The 23,038-nt window shown below is 36.0% G+C and overlaps 3 protein-coding genes across 3 annotated transcripts; 2 read left to right on the top strand and 1 right to left on the bottom strand.

Moving 5' to 3' along the window:
- The first annotated feature begins 345 nt into the window (after window positions 1-345).
- On the top strand, window positions 346-4,597 carry LOC131781519 (N-acyl-phosphatidylethanolamine-hydrolyzing phospholipase D). Its single transcript, XM_059098186.2, has 5 exons — window positions 346-511; window positions 1,235-1,457; window positions 2,033-2,682; window positions 3,212-3,326; window positions 3,484-4,597. Exons 1-5 carry the CDS (start codon window positions 408-410, stop codon window positions 3,607-3,609), a joined length of 1,218 nt encoding a protein of 405 aa, XP_058954169.2. The 5' UTR covers window positions 346-407; the 3' UTR covers window positions 3,610-4,597.
- Window positions 4,598-4,771: 174 nt separating this feature from the next.
- Window positions 4,772-11,291, bottom strand: LOC131781501 (proteasome subunit alpha type-5). The gene is made up of 11 exons (XM_059098164.2): window positions 11,158-11,291; window positions 10,979-11,070; window positions 10,021-10,087; window positions 9,533-9,659; window positions 8,677-8,744; window positions 7,925-8,032; window positions 7,370-7,428; window positions 6,722-6,774; window positions 5,507-5,556; window positions 5,232-5,318; window positions 4,772-4,953 (listed from the first exon to the last, which is right to left on the bottom strand). Exons 2-11 carry the CDS (start codon window positions 11,005-11,007, stop codon window positions 4,873-4,875), a joined length of 729 nt encoding a protein of 242 aa, XP_058954147.1. The 5' UTR covers window positions 11,008-11,070; window positions 11,158-11,291; the 3' UTR covers window positions 4,772-4,872.
- Window positions 11,292-11,360: 69 nt separating this feature from the next.
- LOC131781496 (mitochondrial-processing peptidase subunit beta) lies at window positions 11,361-20,556 on the top strand. Its single transcript, XM_059098159.2, has 17 exons — window positions 11,361-11,459; window positions 11,570-11,629; window positions 12,517-12,606; window positions 13,179-13,265; window positions 13,642-13,771; window positions 14,301-14,499; window positions 15,369-15,448; window positions 15,573-15,682; window positions 16,256-16,360; window positions 16,704-16,766; window positions 16,997-17,067; window positions 17,184-17,249; window positions 17,785-17,870; window positions 18,178-18,208; window positions 18,323-18,380; window positions 18,885-18,960; window positions 20,307-20,556. The coding sequence occupies exons 1-17, from the start codon at window positions 11,382-11,384 to the stop codon at window positions 20,369-20,371; spliced, it is 1,455 nt and encodes a 484-aa protein (XP_058954142.1). The 5' UTR covers window positions 11,361-11,381; the 3' UTR covers window positions 20,372-20,556.
- The last annotated feature ends 2,482 nt before the right edge of the window (window positions 20,557-23,038 follow it).

Here is a 23,038-nt window from a genome sequence, read left to right on the forward strand (position 1 = left end):
CTTTTCAACAAGCAGCATGTCTCTCTTTGCAAAGACCACTGCTGGGAGCAAAACCAGTGTGACAGAAGTTTAATACCATTCTTGACAATTCCTGCTAGAAGTTCCTTGGAAAGCAAAGGGGCCAGAGATGGAAAAATTTAGGTGGGTAACTGAAATCCATTTCCCAAGATATACTTTGTCCAAATTTCATCGTTATTCTTATTCTATTTTTAGGCCATCTTATTATCTGCCACTTATTTTTCGCCTCTTTTTTTTCTCTACTTCCCAAATTTTTACCGAGTGGAACCTGGGAACACTCCGGCGAAATTTTCAACTCTAGGCCCTTCGGCCGTTCACTTTCAAAATGGCGGTCGGAGTTGCTAGATTCATGGAACCACATTTTGTAAGTTGATTTGTCTGACGCAAGTATGCTGCGGAAGCTCGGTAGAAGAGGTTTCTTACACTTTCACAATACAGATTTGATTCGCTCCGCCGTTATTAGAAGCTCTGAGGGAATCTCTCTCCACGGAAGGTAGTATACAAACACCTGAGTTGCTCGTACTATTTTTGCAAAGACTTGTATGACGTTAGACGAACTGTTGCTCCTTTGAACAGAGACGAAAGCAGGCAGGGTAAAGACACTAATCAGTGTATGCTGTTGTGTCGTATCTTTAAGAATGCGTTCATCATGGGAATAGATCGACACGACTGCATGACCGTATGTTTACTATGGATACCGGTATTAATGTTGTGAAATATATTTATTAAGTGATGTAAATATTGATTTAAGTGTGCTGTAAGTTGTGACTGTATAACCGGAATATCGATAGATTTAACATTTATATTCCGCGATTATCATGTCTCAGAGATCTAGGAAGCCCATTACTTAGGAGCTTCTAGAGAGGACAATTAAGCTTTTGACCTCATAGTGATGAGCATCCAATTTCTCTCCACAATATCACCCCTGAAGCAAATATTGAGGTCACGAGAATAAATGAAATGATCACCAACTAAGGACACTCTTTATTTTTAATCAATTTCTCCTTGTTGACTTTGTATAAAATGTATAGAGAATAGTAGGGAGAATTTGCTTACTGATGTTAGGGTGTAAGGGGTTAAAAATTTACCCAAGGAATTTGCTTACTGATGTTAGGGTGTAAGGGGTTAAAAATTTACCCAAGTCAATGATAGTCTTGTGTCATACAGGCTCTGCCAAGTCACACCCCTGTAACAGGTTAAACTTGTTTTTTAACAGACAAAAGACCACAGCAACATCAACAGAAAGAGAAAATGCGGAGTTTTTTTATGATAGCACAGAGTATCCTAAAGCCAAGAAAGTGAATGGAAGATTTGTTCTTCCATGGAGTGGGTCACGATTGCCCTCAATGCTTGTTGCTGCTCAATGGTTTCTGGGGTCTCCTAATAACAGCAGTGTACCAGGAGGAGGACTGAAGGATTTTTTCCAGTTTGATGATAAGGTTCACTTAAAATAAGTGTCATTATCTTGAAATATTAAATTTTGAAACTTTAGTTTGCTAGATAAAACCTTTTTTTTTTTTTTTTTTGTGAAGTAGTGTTTTTTGATGAGGGTCTCCACCAGCCAGGTCAGGGTTAAGGCTGAAAAGATAATTACTATATTTCATATCTACAGGAAACTGAATTACAAGGAGAACTCTTGTATGACCTTCCCCCTCCTCCCTCCTCCCTCCCCCTCAAATCCCTGAGTGAACAGCAATGATCATTCACTCTGAGAAAAGGACTAAATGCTTGAAATGTCAGCTTTAAGTTGTAGATATCTCCTTGAACATCTTTGTTTTTAAGTCAATTTAAAAGTTTGTTCATTATTGAACATACACTTCCTTTCAGTGAGAAATCTTTTGAGGTTAACAAAGTTATCCTTTCATGATTACTTCCTTGAGTCCAATGACCTTTACTTGTGATAATTTCTTGATGTTGTGACGAGAAATTTGATGCTTATGAATCTCTTAGGCTTTAAAGGTTGAATACTGATTTTCTGCTGGTTTAACCAAACATGTTTAAATTTATTATCTAGAAACTGGACAGGACCCTCCCAGTTCTCAAACCAGACAAAGCAAGATTAGAATCTCCAGCATCTAATAGCATCCAGCTTACTTGGATTGGACATGCAACTGTTTTAGTCCAAATGGAAGGACTTAACATCCTCATAGATCCAGTATTAAGTGATTATTGTGGTGCTGTTCAGGGATTTGGAGTCAAAAGATATCGCCCTGCTCCTTGCACTGTTGACGAACTTCCAGAAATTGATGCTGTGTGTATTAGCCATAATCACTATGATCACCTTGATTACAACTCAGTGTGTAACCTGAATAAGAGGTTTGGCCATAAACTCCTCTGGTATGTGCCTATGGGACTTCACCCATGGATGAAAAATTGTGGTTGTAATAATGTTTTTGAACTGGAATGGTGGGATGAACTGTCTCACCCAAACTTCACAAAAGATGAAAAGGCAGTGAAGTTTGCATTTACTCCAGCACAACACTGGTGCCGCAGAGGACTAAATGATACAAATGAGGTTCTTTGGGGAAGTTGGTCAATCATTGGTCCACAACACAGATTTTTCTTTGCTGGTGATTCTGGTTACTGTCATATATTTAAACAAATAGGCAAGCGATATGGTCCATTTGATCTGGCAGCTATCCCTATTGGAGCATATGAACCAAGGTAAGGGATAAAACCTCTTAAAAGGGGTAAAATGGACACTTTGTTGTCAGTCTGCTATAGTGAGACCCATTCTTTGGTCATAGAAGATTTCATTAGGGATAAATGAAAACCTTAATTGAAAAGGTGCTGAGAAATGAATGAATGAATCAGTGAAGTTTGCTTTCACTTCTGACCAGTGTAATGCTGGTGTCATAGAGGGGTAAACGATAGATGTGATAAACAAATAAATAAACAAATGAATAAAGGGGGTAAGTTTCTAAAGAAACTGTGCTCCTGCTTCTTTGGGAGTAAAACAAGATAATTTTGGTTTTATCAACTGAGTTTAAAATGTAAATAAGCCACTGCAAAATGTTTCAAAGCTAACATTTCAAGCATTAGCCCTTCATCATTTGCTCTGATGAAAGGGCTAATGCCCGAGATGTCAGCTTTGAAACATTTTGCGGTGGCCAATTTACATTATCAACTCAGTTGATAAAACCAAAATTATCCTGTTGTACTCAGCACAGATGCTTCTTTTGTTTTTAAACAGGGGATTGATGTCTTTCCAGCATGTTAACCCACAGGAAGCTGTAGAGATTCACCAAGATGTTAAATCTAACTCTTCTGTTGCAATTCATTGGGGTACATTTAATTTATCATATGAGGCGAGTGTTAGAAATATATAATTTCTTTACTGTTTCAGTCTTTGCATTGGAATTAATTAAAAAACATTCAGCCATATTTCCTTGAACAAGAGCCCATGTTTTTCCATGTTTTGCAGGGTATTTGACCATTTCTCTTTCTTTTTTTTTCTTCATGTAGCATTATCTGGACCCACCAAGAAAGTTAATTGAAACATTAGACATGAAAGGTATTCCTCGGGCTGAATTTCATACCATTAAACATGGTGAAACTAAAATTGTTAAAAGGTCACAGGAGAGTGATTAAATAAGTAGAAAAAATGCCAGTGTTGCATACTTATTCCTTTTCATCCATATATAGTAATATTATTAGTCCTTCAACAGTATTTTATCTACAGTGTCTATTTGATAGTTCAAATTTTTCAAACCAGTTGAAGCTTTTTTTTTCCTTAATCAAGATTATGGAAAAAAGGGAAACAGTATCAAATATTTCTTATGTGGAAACTTTTGAATTAAAACAACAACACATATTCTATTTAGTGAATATTATAGAATTGTTAATAGTTTTGTTAGATAGTATATGTAGACATATAGTATATACAGTAAAGTATTAGTTTTATTTTATATACTCTTCATAAACAAATGAAGAACCAGGGTTTAAATTGGTGTTTTCATAACAAGCTTTCTCTGGTTAAAGAATTATTTTTTTAAAGTACATACATGTATATCTTACAGCTTTCATTTTACAGCTTTTAAACACTAAAGATGTAGAAACTCAAGGTAGGCAAGACACACAAAATTAAAAATGAAAAAGAAATGGAAAACTGTAAAATGAGAAATAAAATACCATTTTACAAGACAATTACATTATTTTGGAAACAGCTTTGAGAAAATGTCTGCTCTTGCAGCGTGTCCAGTAAGTTTACACAGCTGCCTCCCACTTGAGAGGAGAAGTTCTCTGATACATTAGCTCAAAATAAAAATTTAAAAAAACTGTCAAAATGTTTGTGTGAGGCTTCAGAAGTCTGCATAACAGGTCCAAGCCTTCTGATACTATATGCTGGCTGATACACCAAAATACAAAAAACTGCTTCCAAAAGTAATGTAGAAATTCCTAATTTTTTTCCTCTAAAAATCCCTCTCGAAATATCCCAAAATCTTCTGACAACAAATTTGTAAACTCATCCATTTGTTACTGCTACGGACTAATACAGCATGGCTGATGTTTAATGGATATGCAAGTAACAGACACACCCATGATAGTGCTTCCTCTAGCCACAGGTAACCCAAGCTCACACAATGAGCCTTTATATTGGTGTAAATATGTCTTTTGCAAAACAAACATGTGAATATACCCATCTGACTTCTTGCTCATGTGTGACAGTCTGCTACATTCACAAGTCAGTTCAAGGAAGCCTGTCGTTCTATAAACACCCCTTTCTCCCAATTTGAAACAACAATTCAGACCATTTATATTAACACCAATCCACTTTATTATGAACAAACACTAAGTGCCAGAGAGTACTGGGTGACCTAAACAAAGTAATTTTTCATTGGCTTGAAGTTGCAGTTATTTTATTTCTTGTACAAGTGTCTCAATCTCCTCTTTAGTAAACATCCGGAATTTTCTGTCTGGTGTTGAGGTTCCAAGCTGTAAACAACAAATTAGTGTTAGCTGTGCAAGTCTAATCATCACAATGGCCTTGTAAAGCTGTATTGTGTGGAAAGTATGTCAGCAAGTCGGTCAGTCCACCAGCCACTTTCCTCTTTCCTGTTCTCATTTATTTATTCATCCATCCATTATTCCATTCATTTATTCAAACATTAACTCTTGAAATCAAGAAACCTTTAAAACAATCAATCAATCACCAAATCCTTGCCACTTCCCACTAATTAAATTTGCTACATTAGAACATCAAAATATCTAACCTCTACATTTGTAGCATTGAGTTTTTCCTCCATAACTTGTTTGAGTATTGTTAGAGCTGATTTACAAGCTCCTCTCAGTGTCATGGACTGCAACAAGATACCAAAAAAAAAAAACATATGAGACTGTACAAAGCAAACCAGGAAATTTTAAGATTTACTTCTCTACAAGTTAGTTATGCAAAGCCAGTAGTACACCAACAACAAGTTTGATAATAACCACTGTCAGTGATAATCAAAGAATTTACGGCCTGTTGAGACATTTTAAAATTTTTTACCTTGTCATAAACTTCTTCTAGAGCTTGTTGTGCTCCTTCTGACCCAGAACCTGTGATTAAATAATCCAGATTATGAGATAAACTAAATGTGGTGATAAAGGGGTAAGTTTCTACAGAAACTGTGGTGCTGCATCAGTGGGAGAGTATAACAGGGTAATTAGGTATTATCAACTGAGTTGATAACATAAATTGGCCACCGTAAAGAGTTTCAAAGCTGATGTTTCAAGTGCCAGCCCTTTGTCAGATGCTCTTCACCATTTGCTCTGACAAAGGGTTGATGCTTGAAACATCAGCTTTGAAACCCTTTCAGGGCGTGAAATTAACTTTTTTTTCTGATAGCCACTTGGCTCCTAAATTCTTCAAAGTGGTAGCCAATTCAAAAAAAGTTGGTCGCCATTTTCAAAGACAAACAAAATCTTTCTTTACGCTGTCAGCGTTCTAGATAGACCCTCCAAAATTAAGTTAGGGAAAAGATCTTTAACGTGCTACAAAGTGGACACTAGGATGGATGATTTACAATGTTCAGGCTCATCTAAATCCAAGATGGCGTCTAGTTATCGATCGAGATGCATGTGCTACGTTTTGGAAACAAATCTTTTTAATTCACCATATCTCTTGGTAAGGTTATGATGAAACGTTCTAGTCGCCAATTTGACGACTAACATTCAGGATTTGGTCGCCAAAGTGAAAAATTTAGTCGCATTGGCGCCTGTATTAGCCGCAATTTCACGCCCTGCCTTTATGGTGGCCAATTTTATCAACTCAGTTGATAATACCAGATTACCCTGATATAAATCTGGTGATACACCAAATGATTAGAGAATCTCCAATTCACTCTTAGCCAGTGGAAGATATATTTATTAGATACAATCCATGTTGATATGTGTATGTATTTGTTCAGTAACAGATCACAGACGACATCAAAATGTGATAAAAACACCAAAGTGACACATGAGGGGAAGACAGGTGTGTTACTGTTGTTTGTACCACATTTTGATATCTTATGTGATCTGTAACTGAACAGAATCATGGCAACATAGAATCCATTTCAATTGTTTCAGGTGAAAAAAAAAAACCAAAATTTTGTTAATGGTGAAGTCATTTATGCATTTGTCTTCCAACTGACCATAGGTGAGGACCAATCAAAATATGTGCATAATTAGGTTCATCATATAAATATTATTGACATATCTTCAACTTTTATTCAGTTTGTACCTATGGCTTTTGCATCATATTGGAAAAACGTTCCAGAGGGGTCCAAGTGATAACTATAAAAAAAAAGAGAATAATAATTATAATTATAATGGTAAGTTCTGATTATTCTTAAAATTTGACTAGCCTGTGTCACCCCACTGATAAAAGGAAGAGGGAAGAGTACAAGGAAAATGATTTCTTTAAGGATGAACTTCCCTATTTAGTGACCAGAGAATACTTGGAAACTTTCTTGGTTGAGTCTATGGTCTCTCCATTAGTACTCATGATGCTTTATCATTGAGCATCAATTGAATCAAGTAAATCTGTCAGAATTTTCCTTCTCATCTTCCGTAGCAGTTGATAAATTCTGAACAAGGATGAAAATTGTGCATGTGTGTACCCTGAAAAAATTAACCAGTTGTTGATGATTAAGGAAATGACCAAATCAGGTTTTGTTTAACCATTTCACCATTACAAGTGATAAGAATCTAATTTCTCCCAACATCTGAGTCAAACATTAATGCTATGAGAAATATGGAAAATATTACAAACTCAAGAAGTTCTTGATTGTTAGGCAAATTCTCCTTAAAACTACAATAGGAAATGTATAGAGGACAGTATGGAGAATATTCATACTGAAATTAAGGTGTAAAAGGTTAAAACTCTTACAGTTGAGGGCCTTTGGCATCTACTCCTCCAAACAGCAAAGCTACACCAAATGGACGACTCTGGAGAAAGAAAAAAATTAGTTTAATTTACTTTATATGCTAGTCAAATGAAATTTAGTACAATTCATAAGATGGAGAAGCATCCCTAAGTGTAGTTTGAGCAGAGTATTTCATTTCTTATGGTCAAGGTATTTCAAAACAGTGCAGACTTTGTCTTTATCCTGCGAAACAGAAGTTTTCTCTTCTTCCTTATTGGAAAGTTTATGAGAAAATTGTCACATGCTCATCATCATTATCATACTTCCCTTCCCTTGATGTACCATGAATTGAGGAGGTATAAATGGTGCCTAGAGCAGTCAATCATTGCTTTGTTGCTGGAGTTACTACATGTAGCTACAGAAGCACTCACTGTCTTGCAAGCATTTCCTATCATAGATTTATTTGGTTGCAGTGGAAGACCCATACACACTACATCATTGATCATGGAGCTTCACTCACTTATAAAGGCATGCGATAAAATTGTTTGACTCTAAGAGAGGTGAGTAGGCTTCCTTACCATTGCTCCTTCTCTGGCATCATCATCTCCAAACTCAAGAGCAAGGTTTGATACAGCTTGTGTGACACTTTCCACACTCATCTTCTCATTGTATGTGAACCAGTGATTCTACAATAATTATAAAAAAAACAACAACATTCACATGTAATAATAAGGAAAATTACCAAAAGGGACTTTCCTAGCACACAAATCAGCACACAAGGTAATTCATATAAAAGAGAAATCCATTTGCCCTCAACGACCAAAGGATATGCTATATTTCTGTAACTTATAGGTTTGAAGGCCATGGAATAAGACAATTTAATAGCCATCCCTTTACACAGTGTTCTCCTTTTCAGGCATTAACTGGTCACATTTACCGCCTGTAGTACCTCTTATTACACTGTTTACAGATACCCTGTAGGAACCAACACTTCAGATAAGCTTAACACACTGGTCAGTAAGGTTGGCACTCTTATCTTAAGGGCAAGGTTACTGAAACAGGACCCTTTCTCATCTTGAATTAGGGATGGCTGCCACCCATATAAATATAATGATAAACTTGTGCCTCCCTTTTTTGCCTGAATCTACATGTAATTCATAATTTCAAGCCATCACATCATTCCATGCTGAATACTTATCAAGAAGCCTTTTTCAAAATAATGTATAATCATCACAATTACATTGTGAAGTCCTAATTGCACATATCAATCACCAATCTCAAATTTTATGTCTTTCTATAACAAACCCTTTCCCCAAATGACTCAGTTTACCTGTGCTTCCACTCTTGCTTTGTCCACCATTGTTCTGGAATCAGCAATTAGCCCACTCATAGCACAACCTACGAATGAAGACAGAAGTAAATAATTTGTATGTTATATCTAAAATGAAGAAAAATAGGAGAAAAATCATTTAACAAAAACTCTTTTAAAAATATTCCATCCTATCTTGCAGTAGAACAAAGTTTTGGCCCTCTCCCACAAGTTTGCAGTTTGCAGTTATGGCATAACAGGTCATGCAGCATATCATCATCAATCATTTGCCTGCATCGAATAATCAAACTTAATAATACACATGAAAAAATTATATGCGCCAGATTGACTATAAACAAATGCGTTTTTCATGTAACACGTGCGCAAAGTTATAACACAAGTACAAATAATCTTGAGGTGTAAAGGATTGTAAAATTTTGGCAGCGTGTGCACACTAAGCATCCACACGCTGCCAAAATTTTATACTTCTTGACTTTTTGAGATGTGTTTTTCAAGTAAATTATTAACAAGTAACAACATGATTTTGAGTACAATTTGGTTTAAATAGGCATTTGTAAATCTTTCAAAGACTACAAATTACACTTGCCCTACTGGCTTCTGCAATTCTTGTCTTTGAAAAAATGTACTTGTGCTTATTAACACCAAATTGTACTTGAAATCATGTTGTTACCTATACTTATTGCAGGCAGGAGAAATCTGTCTAGCTGACTGGGATATTTAGAATGATAGACTCGCATTCATATTTCATGACCATACTGGAAAAAGATAGTGTAAGGCTTCTGAATAAAAATACATGTGAACTGAATTTTTATTCTCTGAATGTTGTAGCAGATGCTGTGAATCTAATTTTAATTACCTATATGACTGTCAATTTCCACAATTTTTTCAACACTGGTTGGTTCCATTAGTGGGGAAGTGATTCGTTTTTCCACAGCAAGCACAACACCCTCTGATGTCTGTATCCCAATAGCAGTTGATCCAAGCTGTATATTCAAAAAGAAAAGCTTTAAGCTTCCTATTGACAAATTGACTGACAAAAAATAGATAAATTTTGAATGATCAGCTGGTTGGCTTGTAGACATACAGTCAATCAGTTAGACAGATAGACAGGCTGACAGACAGAATTAATCTTTCAACCCCTAAGAGTAAATAACATCTAATTTCTCAATGCAGAATCTCTACTAAATCAAACATTAAGTTGATAAAAATAGAATTGATGATTTCCAGGTAAAGAGCTTACTGATAGTTAAACAAATTCTCCTTGTCAGCACCCTAAGAAATGTATAGAGAACAGCATGGAGAATATGGATACTGATATCTGGGTGTAAAAAGGTCATGGCTTACTTTTATGGCTTCTATTGCATATTCCACTTGAAAGAGACGACCCTCTGGTGAAAAGGTGTTGACACCTCTAAAAAAAAATATTTACATTAACAGTATTTATTGCCTCTTACCCCTTTGCATATATGAGCTGGCAAATGGTAAAATCTCATATTCTCAAGAGACAGACCAATGTTTGAAAAGTTAGAGATTGAGACTTATCAATTTTTACTGCTTATCTACTCATAATTATAAGCCCTTCATTCAAGGTGTTAAAAGGTACAATGAATTACAGGTGGTTTTAGGGTTCCTAGTCGCTCTTTTGCTTCTGTTATTGCAATACATCAGCTAAATTTTCAAAGAGCAACAATTATACTAAGACCTTTTGTTACTAACAATGAATAATTCCTAGCTATTCTAACTCTATACCCTTAGCAACAAGTAAAAATTTCTCAGAACTTGTGAACTTTGAAAAGAATGCAAGAGTTCTACACTTATCTCAAAGATTGCAATTCAACAGCTGACATGATTACAAAATCAGATGAGAATTTTGTGAAACCCATAGTTTTTCCTTGATACCATTCCCCAAACCATGTGTAGCTTAAAAAATACAAATGTGAAACAGTCTACAATAATATTGTCTGAGTAGCGTCAGTCATGTAAAGTATTCTTGCTGTTGGAGTGACCAACACGTACATTGTACTTTTCCAGAACACCGGTGGATTCACATGCAGACTTTTGCTCACTTTGGTGAAACACCAATCGTTGAAATCAAGAACACATCTTTTCAGGATTACTCTCACACGAACGATCGCATTCAAACACGATCAAGCTTTAATTTAAAGATTCGAACCATATACTCTAATACACCTAGTCAATTGAGTATCTCAGACACCTTCGTCTGTAGATATCTACATAAAATTTAATTTTCCCTCAAACAATCCTGTGGCCATTTTCGACGTAATTAAGGAAGTACACTAACCTGTCGTACTCTGATCTTGTGAGAAACATTATCAATTCTTCAAATGATTCTTGATATTAAGTATCAAGGCCACGAGGTTTCTTAATTCTAAACTGTCAAACAACATAGTCGAGGTTAGCTTTTTTTAGAACAAAATGAAGCAATGCCAGTCTCATGTCTTCATGATTCTAGGTACTTACAGTATTCAAAGAGTGAAATTTACACAAAGCAGCGCAAATCGTGGTAGAACCAACAAATTTTTCGTGAAAATTTCAGTCCAAAGGAGCTTATTAACTATGAGTGTGCAAGTTTCCTAGAGCCCGTCAACTGGAGTGTCAGCGTTTCACCAAGAAAATATATGCTCAGAATAATTTCATACCCATACCTCTCCCTATCAGATCTGTACTCTTCGCTACGATTCAACATGGCGTCCCCAATCGCCTTTCGTCATGGGTTGAAAAATGCCGGTAGATTAACGAATCTTCTTTCTTTAACGCCAAAAGTATGTTATTTATATGAAAATAGTTATATTTATGGATTACTTCTGGTTTTAAAGGGATAAAACTTCCTTCTTTGCTTTAAAAAGTTTCAAATTTGTTTGTACTTTTGCAGGGTAAAACCGGCATATTGGCCTGTAAGAGGTACGGATCAACAGCTCTATCATATGAACAGGTGAGTGATCATTTCTTTGATAAAAAACATTTATCAGTGATTTAATCCTTGTATGTGTCATTTCCGTAGAGAAGAAGGTGCTATTTCCTAAACATTACACTGAAATACAGCAAAGTTTGAGTCTGTACATGTAAATCCGTATGTCCTGCCTATCTGACTGACCTTTAAATTAGACTAAACCGAAACAATTTTCCCCCGAGAACGAGTTTGTAATTTACTTAACTAACTAAGTATAATCTTCTAGGAAGTAATGTGCGAACTGGAAACCCCATTCATCCATCCTTTGAACACAGCCCTCACTAAGAGGGTTATCCTGTTTGTCTACTGAATCTGTGGTGCTCGTCACTTTCAACCCCTCCACCCCCCTCCCCCCTCTCCTCCAACCCCCACAGATTTAAAGGTGAATTCTCAATACTGCAGTACAGGCTGTTATTATAATTTCAGTTCTGAGAATTTTGATATTAATTAATCAAATTTTTCTATTTTTCTTCTAGTAATCTTTCTGTATGAGAAGGAATTGCTTGTTTAGATATATATATTTTTTTGGTGATTCATGGTATTGAATGGGTGTTAGAACTCAGTTTTTTTTATCAACTTAAATAAGTTAATTATTGAAATATAATTGTTTCCTCAAATGTGGGTCCTAAGTCCACTGGGAGATTAAAAGTTTTTTTCATCATTCTGTTCAGGACATAGGTTTATTTGCAATTTGTATCAATCATCTTGGCAATGTTTTGAGCCTCAGCCAGATTTTATGATAGTGCTCTATAATTTTTGGAAGTATTCATAAATTGTATGTCAGAGTTTACTCTATGTCCATTTGATTATTTGCTAAGGGAAGTTCCTTCCATCAGCATAATTGATCTTATTTCTTTCTACTCCAACAGTCTTTGTACAATGTACCTGAGACTAAAGTTACCACACTTGCCAATGGTTTGAGGGTTGCTACTGAAGACTCAGGGCTTTCAACAGCCACAGTATGTGGATAATTTTTTTGTATAGAACTTGTTAGTAGACATGTAACCTTGCAGAGATTTAAGTTGTATTTGAAGGACTCAAGATTAATCCTAGGTAATTTGAATTAGGTGTAGAAAAACTTCATTTGTTCCTTCCTGATGTACTGAATAGTGACAATCAAGTGTAAATTGACAGTCTTGAATTTGAAATTTATCCTGCATGTAGATCCTTGGAAGTTTCAAGGATCATGAACTGAAGAATTTTGTGATAACCACTATTAGAGGTTTTGGAAAAAAGTTTTATTATCCAATGCATGACCATAACAAAGGGCAAGGCTCTCATCAGCTTACCTCCTTTACCCACATGTGGTTCTGAACAAACATGCAGTAGCATTGCCATTTAGATCAGTCATCTTTTATCTTGTGTAGCTGATTCTGGAGTTTTACATTCTTACCACATGGACATTAACATAATTATTCCTTCCTTGGTTAATAATACAAGGATTAGCTACCATGTTTAGTTAATTTACTGGTCACAATGATTTTGTATGTATAATAGAAGGAAATTTAAACATTTGATGTCATTTTCATAGGTGGGTTTGTGGATAGATGCTGGTAGTAGATTTGAAACAGAAAAAAACAATGGAGTAGCACATTTTTTGGAACACATGGCATTTAAGGTTTGTCCTTCCTTCCTTTTCTCCTCAGATCTAATTTGCAACCTGTTTCATTTCTCAGTCCTTTATCATGTTTTCTGCTGTTGTTTTTGTGGATTGATATTTTTTGAAGAAACTAATTAAAAGTTGTCTACCATTGGAAAAAATTACCAGCCTCATTATCATAATCATCATTAAGATCATTAAGACATCACACTTCTAAATAAATATTTCTTGGGACTTCCTGTTTAAGCAAAAATCTGGACAGTCTCACCAGCCCTAATACAAAGAGATAGTTATATTTTTTACAATCATGGGACCCCTTATGACATGGAAGATTTCTTAGACTATAAGTCTTTTTTTTTTTATTTATTTATTTATTTTTTTATTGGGCTCTCAGGGTACAAAGAATCGCTCACAGATGGATCTTGAGCTGGAGGTAGAGAACATGGGAGCTCATTTGAATGCCTACACTTCTCGTGAACAGACTGTGTATTATGCCAAGGTCTTTAGCCAAGACATTCCTAAAGGTGAAGTGTTTTACAACATGTATGAGAGCTGTATTTGCTGATCTGTACTGTTGTTCTATCTTGTTCATGTTTCTTTCCTTTATCTCATCTTTTTGTCTGTAGTTGTAGGGATATTGTGCAAGAAAATTTTTTTAAGATCTCTCACTAGAAGTGAAAGAATTTGACTGATTTCATTAGCTTTGAAGATTCTAAATTATGCCTAGCACCTTATTAGAATTCTTATTTTCAGAAATCCTAAGTGAATAAAGATCATTTAAACTTATATCTGTCACTAATCTTGTGATCTAAGGCTGTAGCTTAATTAAATTACAAATAAAACCAGGTAGATTTGCATACTCGTCTGTTCCAGTTGTGTCCAGAAATGCACGCAGTAATGAAAATGGCAGATTGATGGGGTTAATGTACAGTATCTTGAACAAAGGAGAAAGCAAATTAAACTAGTTTGAAATCTTTTTAACATGAATTTTATTTTTTTCAAAATTCTAACTTCTACATGCAAATGTAATCAAGCGTACATGAAATTTTTCAGCTGTGGACATCCTGGCTGACATTATTCAGAATTCAACTTTGGGTGAGGCTGAAATTGAAAGAGAGAGAGGCGTGATTCTGCGTGAAATGCAGGAAGTTGACACCCAGTTAGAAGAAGTGGTGTTTGATCATCTCCATGCCACAGCCTATCAGGGCACCCCACTTGGAAGAACAATTCTTGGGCCAACTCATAATGTCAAGTAAGGAAACTCAATTTAGTTTATTGACCCTTTACCCTCTAAGAGTGACAAGTATCTTATTTCACTGTACAATATCACCCCTGGATCACACATTTAAAGCACAAGACTAATGGCAGTGATCAGCAGCTAAAGAAGCTCTTGATTGTTAAATAAATTCTCCTTGTCAGCACTTTATAAATGTATATATAACAGTATGAAGAATATGCATATTGAAATTAGGGTGTAAAGGGTCAAATCCAAACAAAAGAAATTACAACAGCAAGCACACCCTCTTCTCTGTTTCGTGGTGTTTGTTATAGTTTTAATGTTATTTTACCTGCCTATAGACGTGAATAAAGAAGGCTGTTGTTAGTAGATCTGTTTAGAGTTGTGATGTCAGTAACAGGCATATTTTTTGTTGATTGATGTTAGCAAATTGTAGAGGGAAAAGGTAATTGAAAGTGATGCTTTGTAATATTATGTCAGGGTTGTGAAATAATAAAGGAATGATTAATCAGATAGATAACAAGTGTAACATCACCAAGGATTAATAAAAACAAAAAAATTAAACAAGCAGACTGCCTGCTACATGAAGGAATGTTATAGTCATTACTGTAACAGTATATACGCTTACGAGACCTTTCCTCTGTTACCGAGGCAGAGAGTTTGTTTGACTTTCAGGAGATTCCTAAATTAATGATCATTTCCTTTATTCTCATGACCTCAACATTTTGTTCAAGGGGAATACTGTGAGGAAAAATTGGAAGCCTGTCACTCTTGTGGGTTAAAGGATTAATACTAAAGATACTTTTTAACATGTTGGTGTGTTTGAGTTCATTTTGATTTAAGTGTTGAAAGAGTAATGTTAACGTTTTTTGCTCATTTTCTAGGACTATAACCCGTGATGATCTTGTAGAATATATCAGCAAACACTATAGTGCTCCAAGAATGGTTCTTGCGGCAGCTGGAGGTAAATTCTTTCTTCCTTACAGTATACTTTTTTCACTGATTCAGTCTGGGGAAGTGAATTTATAAAAAGAGGCAGTCTTGTGAGCTGTTTGTCTTCTCTTCACTGTGAATTTGTCTTGGTCTAGGTGTGGATCATGATGCTCTGGTCAAGCTTGCAGAACAAAATTTCAGCGGTTTAAGATCAACCTATGAATCACAAGATGTGGTCAACCCATGCAGGTACACAGGCAGTGAGGTAAGTTGACTTTATCAGGCACAATTAGATATGGTTTTATCCACTGAGTTGACAATGTATCTCTGCTCTGATAAAGGGCTAATCCTCAAAACATCAGCTTTAGAAACTTTTTATAGTAGATAAAACTAAATTTTCTAGTAATACCCCCCAAGCAATGCAGCACTGCAGTTTCTTTAGCAACTTACCACCTAGACCCAAAAATGGTCCAAAATAAACTTTTTTCACACAGGTGGCAAGTGCTCATTAAACAGATTTGTTTTAATTACTAGATGGATCAATTAAGTGGCCAGAAAAGTGTGATTTGTAAATTTCTTTCTGCAGTTGTATATGCAAAAAAAGCCAGTTTCTCTACTCATTAACAATCACCCTTTTAAGTGAAGTGAAAAGACAAATGAAAAATGCTCCTTTGTGAAGTGCTAGTTCACTTAAAAGATCATTTACATAGCTTTAAGTTCAATGCTTCTGGGGACTAGCAATATTCTAGTTGCCAGCAACTTTATTATCATTTTTAACACATGTAGGTTAAAAATTGTTATTGATATACAATTATTAATGAAGATTTTTGAATGATAGATTCGTGTCCGTGATGATGACATGCCATTGGCCCATGTAGCTCTCGCCGTTGAGGGATGTGGCTGGACTCATCCTGACTACTTTGGCCTGATGGTTGCCAATATGGTAGGTTGTACTTGAACATGTTTAACTGTGTCATTCCTAATATTGTGATAAAATTGTAATCAATACTCAGTTTTGATGTAATTTGCTTTTTGGGAAAAGTACAAGGTAAGGTGAGTTAAAATTTTTTACATTTTTTCTCCAAAAGAAAAGCATAAATCTGAATGAATTGTCATTATGATTTCTTGAGATCGCCCGCAGTTGCTAATAAAGAAATTGCAATGCAAAAAATAATTTACTGAAGAATTGTAAGAAATATATCAATGACAAGTCCTTGTCTCCATTTCTCTTGTACATCTTTTTTCCATTTAGAAAGTTTCCTCTGTTTTTTTCTTTTTTAATGTAGTTGATTGGTAGCTGGGATAGATCATTTAGTGCTGGTAGAAACATCAGCAGCAAACTTGCCCAGGTAAGATGGCAACTATGATCTAAATATCATTCTTGTTATATTCGACAAAGAATTTTGAGAGAAATCAAACAATTTCCAGTATACATCCATTTAATAATGCATTGATGTTGTATAGTTTGAAAAACTCTGTTATTTTGACAAGCATTGCACTGAAAACTGAATGTTAGTGAAAACCAATAAGTGGCTAAAACCCTATTTGTTTTGATTCTTTTTTTGTTTTTTTTTTCCAGGATATGGTGGAGTATAACTTGGCTCACAGCTTCATGTCATTCAACACATGTTACACAGACACTGGACTCTGGTTAGTGCTGTAACTTCCCCACCCTACCCACCCCCACCCCCTCCTTGACCCCTTTTGACGTTTGAGTATCCAAGTAACTGTCTGCATTGTTAGATACGTTCTGTTCTTTATTCCAGGGGTGTTTACTTTGTTGCTGATAGAATGAAGATTGATGATACAACGTATTGTATTCAAAAAGAATGGTAAGCCTTTACGTCGTCCTCTCGGGAAAAAATGAAAGTCAGTAGAAAGTATCTAAGGGCAATGTTACCTGCTCGAAAAATAACGACAAACGGGGCTTGTTGTCAACAGCAGCTACTATCACCCCTATGACACCCACCTTTAATATAGATACCACAGACAGACCACATCATGTGTTCGTGGTTTATAAGTGTTTTTCATGAGACTAACAAAATCTATGACTTACCATCATCTGTTCAGGTCCCTTTTAACCAATCTGAGCTCATCGTCAAGTTCTCTGTACCTTGGTTGGTAGACAAGCATATTGCGAAATCTTAAGATCTGGGGTTCGAATTCTTACGCCTTGCTGAAGGATTCATTTTTCCTGTCCTTCGTGCTGTAGGAAATGTGCTTTTATAACAACCGAAAAACTGGAACTGTGTGGGTCTTTAATCCTCACGAGGGATAAAAATGTCTTGGTTTTCTACGTTCGTGACAAAATTCCATTGTATTACTAAAAAATTTGGTTTTTATTGTGCTGATTTTCGCTGTGTTTAGGATGCGTATCTGTACAAGTGTGACCGACCATGAGGTGGCTCGTGCCAAAAATCTGCTGAAGACCAACATTCTAATGCAGCTAGATGGTATGTTTTGTTGTTTTTTTTCCTTAGTGAAGAAGAAACAAAATAATTGAAAAATGCCTTCGGTATAATAACAACACATTCATGTTTAACTCTTTTCACACAATGGTAGTTTCGTGGACAATTTGCCAGTTGCATCCGAGTTGTAACCTCGTGTGACGCGCTGGTGTTAACGTTGCCTTTACTGCCCGAGATAAATCCTTGTTCGTGTATTTCTCTTTAAAAACATAGTAAGGCGGAAAGAAAAGGATTAAAGTTATGTAGGGTTTTTGTTTGTTTTTTTTTAAACAAGTTTTCTTTCTTTCCATAGGATCGACTCCGATTTGCGAGGACATCGGACGGTTAGTCATTTATGTTTAATTTTCGTTTTGTTTTTTCGGTTATACTGTAGCGAGAGTATTGTGTAGCTTACGTAAATTTAAACTTAAATTATATTGTTATGGTTGATTCCACAGACAAATGCTGACATATGGCCGCCGTATTCCCCTCCCTGAGCTCGACAAACGAATTGAGGTGAGTTCATCATTGGATTTCCCTTTGCCCCTAAGAGTGATTGGCTTCTAATTTCTCCGTACAGTACCAGTCTTGAATTAAATGTAAGGGTCATGAGAATAAAAGAAATGATCACAAGCTAAGAGACGTGTTATTAGGAAGAGGGTGCTTTCTTAAAAGTAAAGTTTATCATGAGGACCCGTCGGCGTCCTGCAGGAATTGGAGATTGTGCCGGTTTGTAAATACAAGTGAAAAAGTGATCTTCTCAGCTGAAAACAAAAATTGAGCTTCGACAAGTTCCGAACCCAGGCCTCCTTAGGTGGGCGCCCCTACCAACTGAGCGACGAAGCTCCACGTCGAGAGCGAGGAAAATTTTGATGGGTCGTCGTTCCCGTGAGAAAATCTTCACGCAGCCCATCTGCAATGACCATTTATTTACTTGTTCATCTACTGCTGGTCAAAATTTAATTTACAGATTTCATTTTACTGCTGCTGATTTACATCTGCATTAACTTCTTTTTGTAGATGGTTGACGCCAAGATGGTGAGGGATATTGCCACAAAATATATCTACGATCGCTGCCCGGCCGTGGTTGGTGTTGGTAAGAAAATTTTCCTCCTATTTTACAAATTGTCGCAAATACTTTGGGAGACTGATATGAAAGTGTCACTTTCGAAATCAAATTTTATAATACTGCAAGCGCTTCATTCAGGCGCTCTCTCCACAAATCTCTAAGAAAAAATAACCTAATATCTGCTCTCTTTTTTTTTTTTGTTTTTTTTTTTGTTTTATCATTTCACTATTTTTAAATTGAATCGGCATATCAAGATTTATCGTTTTTCAGGTTTTCTTCCTTTGTTTTGTTTTTTTTTTTAGTATAGTATAGTACAGTTTAGTTTAGTTTTGTTTTGTTTTGTTTGATTTCTTTTTTTTCTTGTCTAGTCTCGTCCAGTCTAGTTTAGTTTAGTTTCGAAAAGCAATGATTTAAAACGGGGTAAGAAACACTTGAACCTGTTGTAGGCTGCAGCATTGTTCTGGTTAGGTATTGCATCACTCAATTATTACCTTAATTCTGTAATGATGAGTTAGAATTAGTTTTTAATAGAAGAAACACACGAATAAAGATAGGGACATCGTCATAAGCTATTAGAATCGACGTACACGTCAATTTGCTGACTCATTTTTTCATGTTTATCGACAAACCGTATTTCCTGGATTAAGCGTCCACGCTCTAATCAGTGCCCTCCCCCGAATAAGTAACCACCCTCTCTTAAAGTAAAATAAGCGCCCCTCGCGATCATGGATACGAGGAAAACCTGTAGGATTACAATGAAAACGTGTTTCTGTTGTCACATAACTTAAAACCTTTTAAGGTTTTAAGTTATGTGACAACAGAAACACGTTTTCATTGTAATCCTAAAAAGCCTCAACTACAGCAGAATCTGTACGGGCCAATAGTTTGTCAATAACCGGCCCCCTTGATGAAACACTCTCTTTCCAAAAGCGGCCTTCCTTGAAACCCAAATTTTAAATAAGTGAATAGGCACCCGGGGACTTATTCGAGGAAATTTGGTACACGCCAATTTGCGTGACATATTTTACCCGGTTTATCAATTAGTTAACCCTTTAATTCCCAGAGGTGATTAACATGTAAACAAGTAGTGAGAATACTCGAACTTATCAATTAGAAGTTGTTATCTTGATCATACACCAAATTCTCTTAATTAATTTGTGAGGAAATGAGTAGCAGCTTGAGGGGAGAATTAACAATCAGATCTTGGGAGTTGAAGGGTTAATGTATTCATACGAATTAACTTCTTCGCCGATTTGCGTGACAAACTCAACCGTTTTTAATTATTAGTCAATTTAATCACCAGAATCAACATGAACACCAATTCTCGTAACAACGTAAGCTCAATCTTTATTCTTATCTTTTTTTTCGTTAAGGTCCCATCGAACAGCTTCATGAATACAACAGAATTCGAGGCTCTATGTATTGGTTGAGACTTTAAACAGAATAATTTGCCTATCGCCTTTATCATTTCACGATGATCGGTTCTGTTATTACTGCACAAAGAAAGACAAAGAGGCCATTTTACCCGCCCTCCATCGTTTGTGTCGTGTGAAACTTTGATCTGTAAAAATTTAAGGAATGGTTCGGCGCATTCAAGCTTGTTTTAATAAAAGTTTAAATCTACCTACATTTTATTTTGATTTTATTCACTATTGTTTCTGTGACAACTACGATTGCCACATTTCTCAAAACAAGTAAAGAAGTGACAGTGCGTGAGGGTTATGATACAGGAATATCCAAAATATACACTTGTGAAACATGTAGCAATGTATTAGCTTCCAAATTCTTATATACTTCTCGTATTTATATGCGTGTTTATTTGCTTTCTTATTTTCAAGAAATATCATTAACACGCGAGTAGGCATTAGTACAACTAACACAGTATTCGTCATTCGTGAAATTTGACAAACTCTACAGAGTGAAGTTTGAAGGCCTATATCACGCGATCGCCAGCTGAGTTTCGTGAAATAAAAAGCCATGTTTTTTAGAGCAACTGCAGAATACCCTACCACTTTAGTCCACCTCATTTACTTGTGTCGGAAGGCTTTGAAGAACAAGGCATAACACAATGGACGCTTTTCTTATCCAGTGACATGTTATTCTGCAAAATGGCTGGTACCTGTGAAATTCTTCATTACGGAGACAGTTTTCAAGTGAATGCATATTTTAAGTATTCAACACACGTGTTTGTCCAAATTTAGGATATTTGAAATGGAAAAAAAAAAATGAAAGGCAACTTCTGAGGTTATCTTAAGAATTAACTCCCTCTATATTATAAAAGTTTTTGTTGTAATCTCCTCTTTTGCTCTAAATTCGATCAAATCGCAGAATGTTACAGGTAGAATAACTCCAAAGATAAATTTCGGGGTGAAGATGAAAAGCACTTCTTTGGCAACTTCGGATTCTTCAAAATCCCAGAGCAATGATGATGACTCGTCGCGGTAAACGAGAAATAAGCACAGCAGCAAGCCTATGACAATGAAAACACGTCTTTTTGTAATCAGTGGTTCCGCTTGGTCCATTTTATCGCTTGGGCCATTTCTTGAAACAGTGATGAAGAACAACATCAAAGTCACAACGAACAGAACCTTTACAGATACTTCAGAGTAGTTCATTGGAGGTAAAATATTAAACCATAACAGAACAACTGATTCGATGAATCCCATGGAAAGTGCGGCATACAATTTAAATGAAGTATTTTGCTTGCGTGTGTCACACGGAAGAATTCGGCCAAAATACATGGTTAAAATCGCCATTAAATTGTACACATGTAGGAACATTGTAGAGAGTAAAACCAATTTGAGGATCTGACACGAATTTGAGCGTTGATCATCGATGTAGCAATCCATTACGGCTTGAACTGAGGCTGTAGCGAGAATGGTAAGCTGGCATATGCCTTGGATGATACACAACGCTCTGCTTTTTTTGAGAAACTTGGACATCATTTTGTTACGGTAGCAACACCACAGCATTTCCGAGTTAAATAAGAGAGCAGTGAGGTCCAGTAAAACTAAAAGAACAAATTTCAGACCCATGGCTGTACGCGAAATATTTTGTGATTATAACAGTGACCTTAGTACACTAAGAGGTTAAGTGCAGGGCTCTTGGCGGTTGACAGACTGTGAATTGAAGACGTCCAATTTATACTAACTAGCATGAAGGAGCAACATAACTAGGTGTCAATCATGCAGTTTGTGCATTGTAGTCACGAGACCGCCCTATGCAAAAGCAATCGTGCGTGGCAAAAGCTCGATTGCATCCTCGTCATTAAACAGAAAGCAATTAAATAATGTTTTTTTTTCTTTTATGAGTCTAAACAGGTGTTTAAATACACTGGTGCAGAGGAAAAAGGCTTTGTAACCGCCTTGATCGAGCTTCTTTGGGTACTTAAAGAAAACCATGACAACGAGGGCAACCAGTACCGAGGTTGCGGGAAAAAAAAAGTAGAGAAGAGAAGCCAACGCTCTACTCTTGCGTCGTGCATCGTTGCGTCGTGCGTAATAGAAATTAGTGAACAATTTTTTTAGACATAACATTCTTCTTTACTCTAGGCTCTTCATATGTAGCCAAAGAAAATGGAAATAATGTATTTTGCAAGCTAGTCAGCCAAAACATGATAGCTTGGTTTTACAGGTTTGATTAATTGATATCTCTGATTAAAATGATGGAAGTCTACTCAGTAACATTACAAAATACTTGCACTAAATAATACGCTATTACTTATAATCTAAGAGCCCCTCTTATCGTGAATTCGGCGTAAAAGAACAGGAATTCGGATTCCATCGTAACTAGCTCTTGAAAGTAAATCCGTTCATTAGTGAAGAAAGTTATTGTTGTCAAAGTTGATACGGTACGCGATCTTCCTGGAAATTATCCTTCTTGCCCTCATTTCGGCCTAATCCCGAGCCGAATTCATGACCAAGGAAAGTGTGACGAAACACTATTGGAAGTATACAGGCATAAATTACCGGGCCATATATATAACTGGAGAACATACGCACGCATTACATGAACAAATCTCAATGAGTGCGCTACTAATGATCTAATAATAATATGCGCACTTGGGGTTGTCAGTTATATTTTCGTGGCTTTCGAACATGTAACT

Source organism: Pocillopora verrucosa, chromosome 11, assembly GCF_036669915.1.
Source record: "Pocillopora verrucosa isolate sample1 chromosome 11, ASM3666991v2, whole genome shotgun sequence".
Taxonomy (NCBI): domain Eukaryota; kingdom Metazoa; phylum Cnidaria; class Anthozoa; order Scleractinia; family Pocilloporidae; genus Pocillopora; species Pocillopora verrucosa.

What these genes read in the sequence shown, in the direction of transcription:
- LOC131781501 (XM_059098164.2), bottom strand. Translation starts at nt 11,007, where the DNA reads ATGTTTCTCACAAGATCAGAGTACGACAG. An exon ending in ACAAGATCAGAGTACGACAG is followed by an intron (nt 10,088 to 10,978) that starts GTTAGTGTACTT and finishes ATTTTTTTTTAG; the next exon opens with AGGTGTCAACACCTTTTCAC. An exon ending in ATGCAATAGAAGCCATAAAA is followed by an intron (nt 9,660 to 10,020) that starts GTAAGCCATGAC and finishes TTGAATATACAG; the next exon opens with CTTGGATCAACTGCTATTGG.
- LOC131781519 (XM_059098186.2), top strand. Translation starts at nt 408, where the DNA reads ATGCTGCGGAAGCTCGGTAGAAGAGGTTTCTTACACTTTCACAATACA. An exon ending in GGAATCTCTCTCCACGGAAG is followed by an intron (nt 512 to 1,234) that starts GTAGTATACAAA and finishes GTTTTTTAACAG; the next exon opens with ACAAAAGACCACAGCAACAT. An exon ending in CATTTAATTTATCATATGAG is followed by an intron (nt 3,327 to 3,483) that starts GCGAGTGTTAGA and finishes TTCTTCATGTAG; the next exon opens with CATTATCTGGACCCACCAAG.
- LOC131781496 (XM_059098159.2), top strand. Translation starts at nt 11,382, where the DNA reads ATGGCGTCCCCAATCGCCTTTCGTCATGGGTTGAAAAATGCCGGTAGA. An exon ending in TAGCCAAGACATTCCTAAAG is followed by an intron (nt 13,772 to 14,300) that starts GTGAAGTGTTTT and finishes GAAATTTTTCAG; the next exon opens with CTGTGGACATCCTGGCTGAC. An exon ending in TATTGTATTCAAAAAGAATG is followed by an intron (nt 17,250 to 17,784) that starts GTAAGCCTTTAC and finishes CGCTGTGTTTAG; the next exon opens with GATGCGTATCTGTACAAGTG.